This window comes from Solanum lycopersicum, chromosome 2, assembly GCF_036512215.1.
Source record: "Solanum lycopersicum chromosome 2, SLM_r2.1".
NCBI classification, from domain to species: Eukaryota; Viridiplantae; Streptophyta; class Magnoliopsida; order Solanales; family Solanaceae; genus Solanum; species Solanum lycopersicum.
In genome coordinates, this window is record NC_090801.1 from 66511529 (window position 1) to 66528326 (window position 16798).

The 16798-nt window shown below is 29.8% G+C and overlaps 2 protein-coding genes across 2 annotated transcripts; both read left to right on the plus strand.

Annotated features, from left to right (window-relative positions):
- Window positions 1-3961: 3961 nt before the first annotated feature.
- Window positions 3962-5874, plus strand: LOC101253245 (myb-related protein 306-like). The gene is made up of 3 exons (XM_004232172.5): window positions 3962-4368; window positions 4467-4596; window positions 4913-5874. The coding sequence occupies exons 1-3, from the start codon at window positions 4236-4238 to the stop codon at window positions 5526-5528; spliced, it is 879 nt and encodes a 292-aa protein (XP_004232220.1). The 5' UTR covers window positions 3962-4235; the 3' UTR covers window positions 5529-5874.
- A 6549-nt stretch (window positions 5875-12423) lies between these two features.
- On the plus strand, window positions 12424-12996 carry matriochka (mini zinc finger protein). Its single transcript, NM_001247260.1, has one exon. It carries the CDS (start codon window positions 12488-12490, stop codon window positions 12758-12760), a length of 273 nt encoding a protein of 90 aa, NP_001234189.1. The 5' UTR covers window positions 12424-12487; the 3' UTR covers window positions 12761-12996.
- The last annotated feature ends 3802 nt before the right edge of the window (window positions 12997-16798 follow it).

The window sequence follows — 16798 nt, forward strand, 5'->3', positions numbered from 1 at the left end:
TACTTTCATGTAATCCAAAAGGAATGGAGCCGAAGTTTAGCATATTTGGCAAGAAGAAATGATGAACTTTAATTTGAACTCTGTTCTAAATTTCATCAGCTTACTTATAATATATGTCCTCTTTTAGTGTTTTTTAGTTATAGAATAAAGTTTTCTACTTCTTCTTCTAATTTATTAAATTTCTTCTATATAATTATTATTTTAGTTATTCACTTTTGCATATATTATTTCTTTTGGGTACTCTTATAATTTCCCTCGCCATGAGTATCAAGAAACTCGCTGGACTAATTGTTGGTAATAGAGAAAAAAATTCAAATTTGGCCAAGTATCAAGAAAGTCACTAAAATGAAACAAAAGAGAAGTTGAATGAATCTTTTTATCATAAAAGTTGCTTATTGACTTCTTGTGATAATTAGGCAAAGACAGAGAACTTCTCTATTATAGAAAAAAATCGTCAAGTAGCTTTATTCGATATATACTTAGTAACTTCGAAATTTATATATTACATAATGAGTATCAAAGTATACGTACAAGTTATAACAATAACAATATTATAGACATTGAATTTTGTGAGATCACTTTAATTCTAAACTCTAACTAATTATGCCTAAAGGTTATTATGTTCCTTTAATAAGATATTTCGAACCGTAAAAATCCCGTAAATCATAAAATATTTTTAAAGATCAAATTCAAATTATTCTAATTGAAGAAATATGTCACTAACAGTATTTGAATCACAAATAAATTGTATGAGGAAAGAATGAAGGGAGAACATAATTATGTACACATCGATGAAATATTTTTATTTCTTTATATTTTACTTGTGGTTAATTTGTTGCAACGAAATAAATTTAATATAATTATATTCTATTAATATTTTCGAAAGATCACTGCTCAATATAGCATATATCTACAAGTTCGAATCAAAATATTAATTTATGACGTGATTGCATATGTAGAGATGAGAAGATAAGGCTATATATGATGCTCTAAGTGTGGTTCAAATTGAAGGTGCTATGCTATATCAACATGATACATAGTACTAACACCACCAACTTTTCTTGTGGCCGCGTTGTTGAAAACACTTTGTAGTCTTATCTTGTTTAGTGTGAAAAATCTATAAAAAAACAAAATATTCATTCCATCCCATGGTAGGTATATATACTATTTTAATATATATATATATGGTTAATTAAGTTTTGATTTTTTAAAGAGTCTCTTTATGATAAAAAAAAAAATAAGCATACATCATTTTTTAATATCTCACTCGTAAAATTTCATCGACTATATTAATTTTATTGTCAGTTAATTTTAGCTCCGCAAGCAAAAAAAATTCACCTAAACTCCATGCCAAAATGTTTGAAATTAGACCAAGTTCATAACTTTAATAAAAGAATGTCTTAAGTAGGCCTTATTAAAGCCACAACTTCAATTAAAAAATCTCTCAAGTTTAACCTTACCAATTTAATAACTTCATTTACAGTTATTTGAAGTTGACTTTAATTTGGGGAAATCATTTCAAACTTGGGTAAAAATATTTGATGTCCATCTTTAACAAGATATACACTTCAAACAATAACATTTGAAATTTACCAATCTTCATATGTGAATTTCCAAACTTCAAGCTCGAAGTGGTTCCAAAGCATATATTTATATATATATTATCAAAAAAATAAAAAAAGTTTCACCTTCGAGTACAATTAAAATAGCAACTCCAAAATGTGATATTTTTGCATTGGGCCAAATATAATAGGGCTCGTTGAGATGAAATAGAAGTGTAGAACCAATGCTTTTGGGGACAGTAAAGGGGCCAATTGAGAATGTTCCATTAAGGTCTAAGAATTCAGCCCAAGTGGAAGAAAGAAAAAGCCCTCAAATAAATCTCCGTGAAAAATAATAAGGATTAATAAGCAGGAGTTAATTCCCAATAATATGTCATTCAAGTATTAAAAGAAAAATTCAAAAGTTACTTTAATTGGATTTCCTCAATATTTGACAGACGCATATATTAATTTTAAATAACATACATAGTATTATACTATTATGAAACCATAATTTTAAAATTTGTATTCCCTTCGTTCGATTTTGTTTGTCATGGTTTCTATTTTTAGAGTCAAACTATAAAAATTTTGACTAACATTTTAAGATATATTTTTTCATCATATTAATATGCAAAAAGTTGTAATTTATAGTACTTTTCAGAATATCTAATATTTTTGTTTAGAATATTAAATTAATGTGATCTAATTAACTTTTAAAAGCGTAACATGACAAACAGTATTGGACGGAGGGAGTAATCGGGTCTCTCTCAGCCCTTAGACTTAGTATTTTTTTAAGTTAAAATTCCGCTGGAAGATCGCAAACAGTGCAGGTTGCATGTTTGTCAGATGACTAAACAAGCATTTAAGACATACCTCTATTTCTTTTCATAACATATTTAATGCAAATAAGTTGGCAGTGGTTTGACGTAATGGATGACCTATCGGCTCCGGCTGTCACTATAAGAAATTTTGTATATCCGATGTAGATTTTAGCTCAATAACCCTGACCATGCTATGTTTCTAAATCCATGACAAGGACTATCTCCAACACCTACCCAAAGAAAATATTTTAGGAGTTTTTTAGGCAAATATCTAGTTTACAAAATATGCACACAGACAACTACTGACAACGAACGTATATAATTAGAGATTATAAGATGGTCAGTATGTTCTTTAGTTTCCCATTTTATTCATAAACATAACAAACGTAAAAAAAATTATCCCTTATATTTTTATGATTAAAAATTTTCATTAAATAAATACAAAAGAAATGGTTTAATTATTCTTCAACACCTACAACTCAACTCATTTTGAAATAGAAAGTGTTTCGAAAGACATCCAATCGGGCTTATACGGTAATGAAAGGTCCTCATTCACAAATCACAAGCCCAAATTTAATGACTCCCGGCCCAGACCCGGTTGATATTTTTTGGGTTTAAAAAGTTGCTTGTGAATGAATGCTAGTATTATTAATAGTGGGTAGCCTTCCATTAATAAATTTAAAAAGGCACTCACCGTCTGCTTTGATCGTCGATTCAGGCCCGTCCGGCTGATTAATACGCATATGAATGTCATTGTCCCTTTTTCCTCTATTATGTTATTTTCATGCATTAGATATGAAGTGACTAATTACATGCATGTGCCGTTGTACACTCTTTTCTCTGTAGCACTATTCGTGATTCATTTAAATACTACCTTTAAAGTATTAGTACTATACTTATACCAGTAAGTACATTCTACTTTATAAAATTTATTCTAAAAAGTAAAAAAAATTAACCAAGTTTAACATTACCCAGTCATAAAAAAAATAGATGTGAGAGGGTATTAGCATCCGAGTTAGTTGGGGTAGTGGAAAGTAGTATGATATAGACAGTTTATCGTACTATAAACATTAGTGACTGGATTTGTAGCTCGAAATGTGATCTATTTTTTTTACTGTTTACCAATGACCTCAGTTGTGAACATCCCAATTCCAATGGACCTCGCTATAAGGAGGATGTTGGCGTCACCTAAACACATAATAATACATAATCTCATTTCATCACTCTATCGACACTGGAAGTTTATTATTTCCATGTTCGTGGCACAGAAGAACACAGTGAAGAAAATTGGGAAACAACTATATATCTTGGTACAGAGTAGGTTAGACTTATTCAAACTACAATGAATCGAAACTTTTGATATGTGTTACTGCAGTTTGCTTTATTTGATGAAGCAGTAAAAAGTATACAGAGAGCCTTAATTAGGATTGTTAATGGCTAGAAATAATGATAGGGTGAACATTGAATGCCCACGCGGTTTCGACGAGGCAGAGAGAGAAACAGGGCAGCTGACTTTAGGCTGAGGCTCCCATGGCAGGAGTAAATGCTCTTGCTGTCACCTTTTGACTCTTTCACTAGATCCACTATTCTAATTTATGTAATATGTTTTGAATTTCAAAATTTTCTTTTTACTATGTCTTTTTAATTATTTATTTTTGTGATGTATAATAATTTTAAAATAAAATAATGATGTTTGACTCTCGAAAGGCGGAGAGAGTATTAAATTTAGGGGTCAGCGTATTCTTCAATTGTTTCTATATATCCCAGATCAAACTACCTTAGCCCCTTAGACCTTTGTCTCTGCTTTTTCCAAGAAGAGAAAAAACACAATACAAAAATATAACTACAAAGAGAGTTGCACCAAGAAACAGAGATGGGTAGACCACCTTGTTGTGATAAAACGGGGGTGAAGAAAGGACCATGGACTCCTGAAGAAGATATTATGCTAGTCTCTTTTGTTCAAGAACATGGTCCAGGGAATTGGAGGACTGTTCCCACTCATACAGGTTCATTTCTTTTCCTTCTTGATTTATCGTATAGTCACTCAATTAATAGTTATTATGTCATATACTTCAAAGTGTAATGTGTTTGTTTTAATGTGCAGGGCTACGGAGATGTAGCAAAAGCTGCAGACTAAGGTGGACTAACTACCTCAGACCAGGAATCAAGAGGGGTAGCTTCAGTGATCAAGAGGAGAAGATGATTATCCAGCTTCAGGCTCTCTTAGGCAACAAGTATGTATTTTCTCATTAATTCCCTTCATTACCTATCTTGATCCTTTTCGTTTCATTTCATATGACTGTATTTGACAAAAAAAAAAAGAATTTATTTTTAAAATAGATATACCAATTTTTGGCATTATACTAAAGTACCTTTATTCTATTATGATCGATCTTAAACATGTCATGACATTAGGGAGATTGAATTACTATTACATGGATCTGGATAGTCACTTTGATGTATTTATTCTTCATTATGAAATTCTTTAAAGAGTAACTGTTTACAGTACAGCAAGTCCCTTGTTACTGATTTTCTGCTTCTTTGTAACAGATGGGCTGCCATAGCTTCATATCTCCCTGAGAGAACCGATAACGACATTAAAAATTACTGGAATACTCATTTAAAAAAGAAGCTGAGGAAGCTTGAAACAAGTGATTTATACTCAAATGATGGACATTGTTTATCAAAATTTAATTCAACCTCCAGAGGGCAATGGGAAAGGACACTTCAAGCTGATATTAACACAGCCAAACAAGCTTTACAAAATGCTCTGTCACTCGATGAATCAAGCCCAATTCCTGATATTGGATGTTACCCATTCATAAAACAAGAAGCGAAAATGTCTACTACTACTTATGCATCAAGTGCTGAAAACATAGCCAAATTACTCAAACAATGGACCAGAAGCGAATCCACAAATAATTCAGAGCAATCAAAGGCTTCGTCAAGTACTCAATTTTCTTGTAATACTACTAACAATAATGCCATGACTGAATATTCATCTTCATTTGAACCGTCGAATTCAGATCAATTTTCACAAGCCACGACACCTGAAGCTGCTGGTAAATTTCATGGTGAAAGCAAAAGAGAAATGGATGATGAAATTCAGTTGTCAGTAATGCTGGAGAGTTGGCTGTTTGATGAAAATGACGATTTATTAATTTAGAAGGAATTTCATTTTTTTGCTTTTCTACTTTTGTTGCATTATTTTTTGTTTTTCTTACTCCCAAATTCCCAATTAGTTTACTAGTAGTAGCATTTTAGCTAGGGATGGATGTGACATCCTCATTCTTATTTTTTGTCTAGTACACAATGCTTTTTAACATTAGTGTATATTTTAACTTTCATAATTAAGCAAAGCAAAAAAAATCTTTAATTGATTACTCAATTAAGCTAGAAGAATTTTTGTGCTTTGCTTGATTATAAAAGTTATTTATTCTCTGACGTGTACTGGAATTAAGTCTTACAGAGAATTTTTATATTATTAATGCAATTTATTTAATTATATCAAAGTTACTGTCTATTTTAAGCAGGTATATCTGACTTATATAAGGAGTTATGTCATAAAACATCTTATTTTCTTTATAAAAAAAAAGATATATTTTAGCAAATTAAGGAAATTTTATTAATTTTTCATCATATTATTTTTAATATTAAATAACAAGATAAAATATTAATAATCAAATGTAGAATTCCAAAAGAATAGTGCTAAATGGTCAGAAAATTTAACCAAAATATCTTTTTTATTTTAAAATAAATTGAATTATTTTTTAATTTTTAGTTAAAAGGTATTAAAATTAAAATAATAATATTCTAAAAAATAAAATAACATAGCAAAATTTTCCAATGGTGTAAATGGAGAGATAATAAATAGTAATGGACAAAATTTAAATTCATCTCGATTTTGTCTATGCGATTATAATCTGCATGAAATGGAGGATGCACGTAGCTTGGACGAATTAGATGTTTCCTACAATACAAAGGCTACAACAGTCTCTTTGACCTAAATCAAAGTCAACGAGCATATCTAGAAAATATCAAAGTCAACCATATCTTCTACATACAATACACTCACTATCTTGTCTGCTATACTATACAAAAATAAATTCACTTTAGCATTTTTATTCTTAAAATTAATTAATATAAGATACATAAAATATATTCTGATCCGTCGACGGTTAAAGTGAATGGATAAAGTAGTACTCCATTCTATAGGCTAAGGGCCCGTTTGGATGGGCTTAATAAAAGCAACTTTAAAAAATTACTTTTGAAAGTGCTGAAACTTATTTTTAAAATAAGCAGTTATGCGTTTGGATAAAAGTGCTGAAGTTGTTATGCCAAACGTGAAAAGGAAAAACTAGAAGAAAGAGATGTTAGGGTTATATGGGTAATTTGGAGATTGTATAAAAATATTAAGGGAAAAAACATAAAAATATGGTCAACTTAAAACAGCTTATAAGCTAAAAAAAAAAAAAACACCCTACCCCAGCTTTTAACTTTTGGCTTAAAATAAGTTTTTTTAACTTAAAATAAGCTATTTTGAGTATTGTCAAACAATTAAATAAGTCAAAAACCAGCTTTTAAGTCAGTTTGACCAGCTTTTAAGCTGAGCCAAACAGACTCTAAAGCTAAAATGTATCAATTTTTAAGGGAGGATATTTATGGGTACTATTTAAAAATATGAAGGTAGTATATATATTATTATAAGGGAGAATTATGAGAGTCCGATTTGATATACACCCTGTGACATGCTGGAGCCGCACATATTATTCACAATTGTAGAAAAGTTTCAATTTGCTTACTAATTTCACATGATACACTCAGGCGTTGCTATCAGACTTTAGCAATGTATTATGTATGTGGGTAGAATTTGCTTTGGAAATTTGCATCTCTTTTGCCTTAAATGCTCACATGCAAAGTGCCTCTCCAATTTTCAACAAGTAGGATTTGATTTGGTGGAAATGCCATGCCCAAGTCAACTTTGTACGTAATTATGATTATTGCCGTCATTTATATAAAGGTAATTTATAGATAACTAGATTTATGCATATTATTTATTACTTCTTCAATCATCAAATACAGTCACATAAAATGAGACGAATCACTCAAATATATATAGCTTCGTAAGAGCATCAAAGTCATATATACTGATAAACAAAATGATCGGTTTAACTCTGTTATGTCATGTATGGCCCCTGCTAAATATGGAGTCTATGTCTCGATAGTTTGTTGCTTTTCTGTTTTTCTAAATGAAGAGAGTCCAGATAATAAATTATTTAGATAATTTAGGATTACGTAGTCACATGGGGTAGGACCATACACTTACTCAGCCAAGAAATGGACAAGAGTCAATAACAGATCATATAATAGGAAACACAGTCATGTGCTACATTGGACAAAGACATTTTTGATAGTCCTATAGCTCATTTAACTCTTCCATGTGGTTTTATTTAATTGCAATTGAACATGACCAGCAACTCAATTTGTAGGCTTTACCATTAAAGCAGGAAGGGATATTTAATTGAAAAATCAAAATCAAATCGACTAAATAATCAATATAAAGATTTCACGGAAAAGACTCAAAATTGGTTTTGCAATTTGAGACGTTGGTTTTGTTTTTGCTTTATGTTTAGCATTGACACACATTTGCTAGTATTGCTAACAAAGTAAATAAAAAATATTTAAACTTACCCTTGTTGTTTGCGGAATGTGCAAAATTGTCCCTATACTTGTTTGATTCACAAGTTGCTTTTATTCATGAACATTGCTTAAATGTGAAATGTGTACTCAATTGTTTCTAATTCTTATTTGGAAGATTTTAGACATTCCTCTATGGATTATGAAAAAAACTACGCCTCTATTATGCTTCTATTTGAAGTAATCTTTTTCTAATTAGTAGTTAGTCAAGTTCTCATATTTGGAGTATAAATTTGTCTTTTTCTATGAGTATTAAATTGGTGGCTACTTCAGATATTCGGATATGAAGTTAGGTTTGATAGTTCCAAATTTCAGATATGTTTGAAGTTTCGAATTTTAGAACAAGAATTTTCAATTCAGTCCTGTAAATTTAAAGTTGATACTCTGAGATGGCTAAATATCAAATACTTTATGATTTATAATTATTTTTTAAACAGTGATGCTCCAAGTGGCTATTAACGCACTGGACCTATTAATTAGTCCACTTGATAAAAAGAACGCCCAATAGTACTGCAGATGGTTATTCAGCCCATGTTATATTTGCAGACTGAAAATTTGGGCTCTGCAACTCTTCTATTGTTAGCTCAAAAGGAATGGGCTTCAAGCCCTAAAATTTTGTTTGCAAAGACATTCTCCGTAGTTTTAAATACATTTTCATATTCCCAATACTTGATATTTGGTACCCATATTGATACTTAATAAGTTCAAATCATGAGTTGCAGGGCTAATTTTTGAGAAGTGACACTTTTAATGATTTTTTTTGGATGTTCAAATTAGTGAGAGTTTTAAATTAGAAGGATCGTAACTAGAGCCGTCAATATGGGTTAGGTCTGTTGGACCGGCCTAGCCTAGCCCAGAATTTAATAGGTCTGGGCTATGATTTTAGAAGCCCATTTGAGAAAAAGGGTATTTTAACCCGACCTGAATAAGTCTGCTGATTTGTGGGGCTTGATAAATATCGATAGGACCAGCTCGTGGATCAATAAAAATTAATTAAAAAATATAATGTAATAATAAAAATTTAAAATTAAAGAGAGTCCAGACTCAAAACAATTAGGTTAGTATTTTTGTTTAGATATTTATACTTTTACTTGAAAATATACTTAATGCATATTATAAAGATAATTTTATTTGTAGATTTGATTAAAAAATAGTAACATTTAACATCATGTAATATTGTTTTGTCTGTGATAATATTCTTAAATTGTAATTTATAATTAATTTAATAATTCTAAAAATAATATAATTCTAAAAAAAGTGGACTGGTCCAACAAGCCTATAGCCCACATACTTTTGGATTGAATCGACCGTTTTCTGGCGCACACTTAAAATAGACTAGCCCGACCTGACCTATAAAATATCAAAGTCTGTATGAGCTAGCCTGGATGAAATGGGCTAGCCCATATTAACAACTCTAATCGTAACTATATCATCATAACTTATGTTGATGATCTATATTGAACTTGTTAAACTTTAATTTGGTCGGTTCCTATTTTATCAACTTTGACTACTTTCACTATGTGATGACAGTAATATATATAAATTGATTTGACTCAAAAAGAAACAGAAGAAGCACTACTACAAGTCTTACAACTATGGGGCCAGATGAAATCTTATTTGTCCAACAAGTTGCTTGTATGATACTCCCTATATTTTTTCACTAACGTAAAATTAAACAAAGAAACAGAAAACTAGCCATGTCGTAAATTAAATAATTAGATACAAAAGAATACTCAAGAAGTTGACCTTTGCGTTTGGATGCGTTGACCTTGCCTTTTAATTATTCTTTCATGACATAATTCAAATATTAAAGTCTATAGATTAAAAGTCCTCCTAATCATAATTCATATCAATAAAATAAGTGAATCATAGAGATAATGATAAATTTTTTCCATGAATCCATTATTATCTCTTTATATTAAAAATTGTAAAATGATAATAATACTATAGTCTTTGTTTCTTAAAATTTAAATCAAACTAAGTCATGTATATTGAATTTATTTTGTTACTAGTACTATAGTATAATGCTTAAAAAACTTCTAAGGTACACTTATCGTGTGAAGAACAACAAATTAATTATATAAAGAAAGGAAAAATGAAGTAGATCTTCCCGTTAGTTGAAGCAAATAAATATTGTTATATATATATATATATGATATATTTTGCAATTACAAAAGTATGAGACGGCATCTAACTAGTGTCAAGTTGCATCAATCAACGCCAAATTTCCTAATTTAAGCAAACAATTTCATTATCAGTGTCAATAATTAAACCCGTGCTTAGTTGTCTTATTGATTTGATAATTAGTTACGTCAATAGAGGAAAAGCTAAATTTAGGTGCCTAAGATTCTTTGTTTACTGGTCCCAAAAGCTAATGAAATTCACAAGTCTTTTTATTTTATTTTTGGTGTGGAGATGGGTCGGGTAGGTGAGAAACAAATTCTGCCTTATGAGTCATCATTCAATTTAACCTTCACTAAAGTACAATCATGTTTCTCTTTAATTAAGGACCTATCAACCTCAAAATCCCATTAACATTTAACATTTACTAACTACCTTCTTTTTTAACTTTATTTCAATTACTTTATTCTAATGCATATCATAATCACATTTAACTACCTTCCTTCACTCACCCCTTCTATTTTTTTGTATCGACATAAACACTCACTCGAGCACCTTCCATATTTGTATATCTTATATGTATATATAAAAATGCATTAATGTGCCCATGCAAACATTTTACGTATTATATTTTTCTTTGCTAAACTTTTGGTATTAAAAATAATATATATAATGAATAAAATTAAAAGGGTTGGGTAGAAGGATACCTTAATGGGTAATATATACATGCAAGTGCGTAAAGTTCGAAACGTGCATGACCAAAATTCGTGAAAATATATATAATGTCGATTCAGGTGAATTTAACTCTTATCGTCCTTTACCGTAAGCATGGAATTCCATGAATGAAAAACACTTAAATAAACTACTGCCGTATAACACATTTGTGGCCGGCCTTTATAAATTGGAACTTTGGAAGCACGACCATTTATAACCGACCTATAAGTGAAACATAAAAGGGTGAAAAACTTTTAAGGCTCGTTGAGGTCGTTATCTAACATTGCCAAACACATTGTCTCGATGAATCAAATGTTATTACACGTGAGGCCTAATTTTCTGGTTGTTCAAAATCTAGTGCCAATAGTTCGGAACAAAAATTATAATCATTTATCAAGTACATGAGTGTTTTCAACACGTCTTTTGACTTTTTATGTATTATAATCCGTTCTAAGCTCCTAATTTGAGACCACTTATATGTCATGTAGCAAATTAGAGGTGTAATTAAGTTAGTCAAGTATAAACGGATTATTTAGAAATGAAACTAATAATTTGCGTCAAGTTCAATAGTATTTTTAATAATTCTATCGTTGTTTCATACGAGAATAGAGCCAGTACAGTAGTCTTGTTTATTCATCATAAATGCGTCTAAATAACTAATCATACAATTTGATATATGCCATCTGGTTTGAATAGTAATAAATATGGTGATGATTTATACACTGGAAAAAGTTGCTGAAAAAGAGAGTTTATTCCAAATAACCAAATGAAGAATATTGAACTCGTTCATTTTTAATATATGCATACGTAGTAATTGGAATATCTAATAGTTAAATGGTATGAACCAAAAAAAAAAAAAAAGAAGTTACTTAAATTGAATATCAATTGACCATGATATTAATTTGTGTAATTACTACGCTAAACATTTTTTCTTTCTTCTTACATCTGCATGTAAATAAACTCGAGGGGAGGACAAAAGGTTTGTCTACTTAATTTTGGTACGTTATAGTACAAAATAATCAAATTGCGTATTTTGATTAATAGACTCTAGAACTCTCTTGGTAGTCTTGGATAATTAGAAATAGATTATAACTTTAATTATCATCAGTGAGGGCCACACAACTTTAATTAGTCTTAAATAGTAGCAAAAATATATAGCTGCCGTTCCATAAAAATCCATCACCATTAACCAATAGGTAATTATAATGTAATGAATTATTAATATTTTTCCAAAAAAACTAGTGACGGCAAATCCTTTTAAAGTAAGCTAGCTAGTTTGATTAGAAGTTGGCGCAATCAATTATTCATTACAAAGATTACTATGACATTAATAAAAGAAGGTAACGGTAAAAACACTGTAATTAAGATTTAAAAGGAAAGTCTTAGCTACTAATATATTGGTATCATATTAGTAACTTTTTAGATACAAAGAAAAAAGGTTTTATTAGGCTGTATAAATATGCCTTCTAGGGTTAGGGTTTTCCAGATAAGCAAAAGGGTGTATTATTATTATTATTATTATTATTATTCTCTAGCTTCCAGTAACACATATGCCATATTCAATTTTCTCATTTATCTGAATCATTAGAAGAGATGAAAAAAGTTTTGAGGAGAAATGATTACTCAAGAAATTCTACAAATTCATCCTTTACCATGAGGAGAGTGAGATATGTTGAGTGCCAGAGAAATCATGCTGCTAGTGTCGGTGGATACGTTATCGATGGGTGCCGGGAGTACATGCCCGAGGGCACTACTTCCGGCACCCTAAATTGTGCAGCCTGTGGCTGCCACCGCAATTTCCACAGAAGGGAAGTGGAAACTGATGTTGCTTCTGAATGTACTTCCGCTTCTTCTACTACTAAATGAAGAAGTAAGTTTAATTTTTATGTGTGTGTGAAATTTTATGGGAAGGGATTTCTAATTTCCCTATTTGGAAGCTTGTGTTCTATAATTTCCCTATTTGTGTGTGTGTGAATAAGGTGTGAAATCGTTTGTAATGATTTGCATGTTGATGGTCAAGAATATAATGAACCTTTTATTTATATGTAATAAAATTAGTAATGAATTTAGGGGAGAAAAGATGTGTTTCTATTTTGATTAGACTTGATGGTCTGTTTCTCAAATTTTTTGTGAAGTATGACATAAGCATTTTGTGTTATCAAAAAATCTGTTTGTGCCAAACAAAATTAAAGTAATTCCAAACTTGTGGATATCAGTTAAAGATTTATGATTTTGTTTGAAGAAGCTCTGATTGGGAGGGGAGCACGCCGATGGTGAAAGTTCTGTCTCAACCATTGATTGAATCCGAATGTTTTTCTTGTAAATATATGATGATAAGAATTCCCCTAACTGACTATGTAGAATTTTCCATGATGGTATCGTGTCATGTGTTTGAGCTATTTTTTAATCAGCCAATGGATAGAGCAAATGGCACTATAAGTATCAAATTTTGCTTAAGTCTCTACATAAATTTGATCTTGTCTTGGAATTTATCCTTGTAAGTTATGTTATGTTCGATTGCTTACTAGTCTTCTGCATCCCTTGTGTATATGTTATTGTCGTATAACCCAAATGATTCTTCTGCAAAAGTTCTTTTAATTTAAAGAAGAACATGGCAACAAATTTCTCAACATCATTCTCCATATATCCCAAATTATATGTGGCTGATAAATGTAAGTTCTTGGGAAAATTAACAGAATGGGGAGATAATTGCAAAAAGCCTCACGTTTGGTGCTCTTATTAAAACGAGCACAACAATATAGTATGTCGTGTTCTTAATATTGCATGTGGCTGGATAAGACCAGCACAATTGTATGATATATATATCTTAGATAGAGTTAGGTATTATGGAAGGGAACAAAGCTTTAGGTAAGTGTTAATTTTTAATCAGGTATGTGTCAAATCTTTGAATTTAGTGAAGCCTCACAGCCGCATGCTTTTTTTTTTCTTTTGAATTTCACTACTTTCTTTAATTCAGCTTGCAGTTTAATTTAAAATCGATGTAAAGTTATTTTTTCCATATTAATTAATAAGCTATAAATTCGAGCAGTACAATCAATCATTATGACTTATAATAGTCTGTTAGTCTGTTCTACCTACATAACACCGCCTTTGGAGTGAGTGTGACTCAACTCTTTTCCAAAAAATCTTATGTGAATGTGAAATACTTTAATTATGTACCAAATTTTCCCCATAAAAGTTACTGTGCAATATGTATAATTAAACGCATTGGAATTCAAGGACTGTCCATTTGAATGAAACTAACAAAAATCATAAATCTAAAGGCCAAAATTCAAGGACTGTCCATTTGAATGAAACTAACAAAAATGTGCAACAAGTAGAAATAAGGAAAAAGTTATTTAACTCATCAATCATATTCAAAACGAAAGAAATAAGGAAAAATGTACAATATCATTTCATATTTTTCAGTGGTGAAATCTATCTAAATTTTTAGAGTTGCAATTTTTTTTCTCGATCAGTGGGTCAAATATGATTTTACATTGGCCTGAAAATAATTCGAACACATTATTCTAGGCTTGTTCATGGAGCCGTATAATTAATTGGGGTAATGCAAACAGATATAATTTTGAGGTCACTATTCAAATTATACTCTATATTTGTAAATTTTTGTCAAGTTTATTTACTTATTGGAAAATCGAAACAATATCAAGCTAACAAAAGCGTCTTTAAAGTTTGAACTTTCAGGCATATATGTGAGAACTTCAGGTATTTTTGATAATTAGTCCCATTCCGCAAATAATGCAATTTTAAACCATTCTGCATCACTGCATGATTTGATTTTTGTATGGTTGTGGATTTTCATGGCCTCCACATTTGAGGGATGAAAATGATACCTTTAATACCTCTCAATTAGCAAATGGTGTGCTTGATAAATAAAACACTACCACTTTGTTTGGATCAATTGTTATCCATTGTTTTTTAATGTATTGTCGTTATATTTTATTGTGTTGTATTATATTGTATTATATGGTAGATATAATGTTTGGTTAGACTGTATTGTTTGTTGTTATTTAATAACATTTTATTATAGGGTAGGAGGTTTTACTAAATTTAAATAATTAAGGTAAAGCGTAAAATAGTATTTTGAAATATTATGTAAAGATATAATTTAAAAATAAATTAAGTAACAATGGGAACACACCAAATCGGTTATTCCATAAAATAGAATTTTTGCATTGTTATGTAACAATCAAATTTAACAATACAATACAATACATTTTAAATAACAATCAAAACAAACATTGTAGGTATAAAACGATACAATACAATACAATGGGTAACAAAAATAGGGTTTTTCTTTGTTATGTAACAACCAAATTTAATAATATAATACAATACATTTAAATAACAATCAAAACAAACATTGTAGGTATAGAACGATACAATACAATACAATGGGTAACAATGAGCTAAACATAGTGTACGTATCCTATTCTTTGTATTTTTATGCATCTAATTGATTCGAGATATTATATCGTACGGTACGATACTTAAATATTTTGATATCATAACTTCGATATTCGATATCTAAAGTGCTATATCATACACTAGACTAGCTCGGTATGGTTCGGTATATTAAATTTTAATCCTCAATATTTTACAATATGATATTTGATAATCATAATTTGCTTCACTTCGACATACATATATTTATAACTCTTCATACAATTCATTTTTAGCAATTAAGTTACAACTGTTCTCTTTGTCCTTTAGCCAGTATTCTTGCAAGATCAATACAATGATCACATGAATACGAGAAATTCGAAAGCATGAGTCTCAATCATATTATACCAACTATTACTTTTGTTAAATATTTTCACAAAAAGAACATTTCAATGACTCAAGTAGTCATAAATGCAAAGTTTAAATAACATTATCTAAATTATACATAGCCTTATATACTGTTACACTACAAAAATCGTTTACGAACATGTAAACTCTAACTTGTCATATATATATATATATACACACTTTTAAATCATCTTTTTATTTTTGAAAGTGTTTGGATAATATAAAAAATAATTTAAAATAAGTTGTGTTTGACAAGGTAAAAATAACTTAAAATAAGTCAAAATCAAAAGTAAGAGCTTGTTTGGCTCAGCTTAAAAGCTGGTCAAACTGACTTAAAAGCTGATTTTTGACTTATTTAGCTGTTTGACAATACTCAAAATAACTTATTTTAAGTTAAAAAAAACTTATTTTAAGCTAAAAGTTAAAAGCTGGGGTAAAGGTGTTTTTTTTTAGCTTATAAGCTGTTTTAAGTTGACCACATTTTTATCTTTTTGCCCTTAATATTTTTTACAATCTCCAAATTACCAACATAACCCTAACATCTCTTTCTTCCATTTTTCCATTTTCACGTTTGACATAGCAACTTCAGCACTTTTATCCAAACGCATAACTGCTTATTTTAAAAATAAGTTTCAACACTTTCAAAAGTACTTTTTTAAAGCTGCTTTTATTAAGTCCATCGGAACGGACCCTAAGTCTCTCCATACTTTTTTTTTTTGACTTAAAAGTTATTTCAATTTGACTTTTTATTTTTAATTTAAAAACTATTTTTTTAAGCAAATTCAAACAAAACCTAAATCATACTTCATTAACAAGGCATAAAAATATTTTAAGGCATCACATTAATAAATGACGTCTTGGTTTTCACTTTACAAATGGATGTCTGCAACTACATGCTATTACAAAATTTCAAATACTCAGAATTATTCAAAGACCCACTAATCAATAATATTGCTAATTAGCTAGTCTTCAAAATAATCATTTTCATATGATACAAACTTTAAACTAAACAGTCACGTTTAAGAGTTCATAAATTTTGAAATTACAATTTGATTTCTGGTGATTTTGAAATTATAATTTTAAGCTAATCTC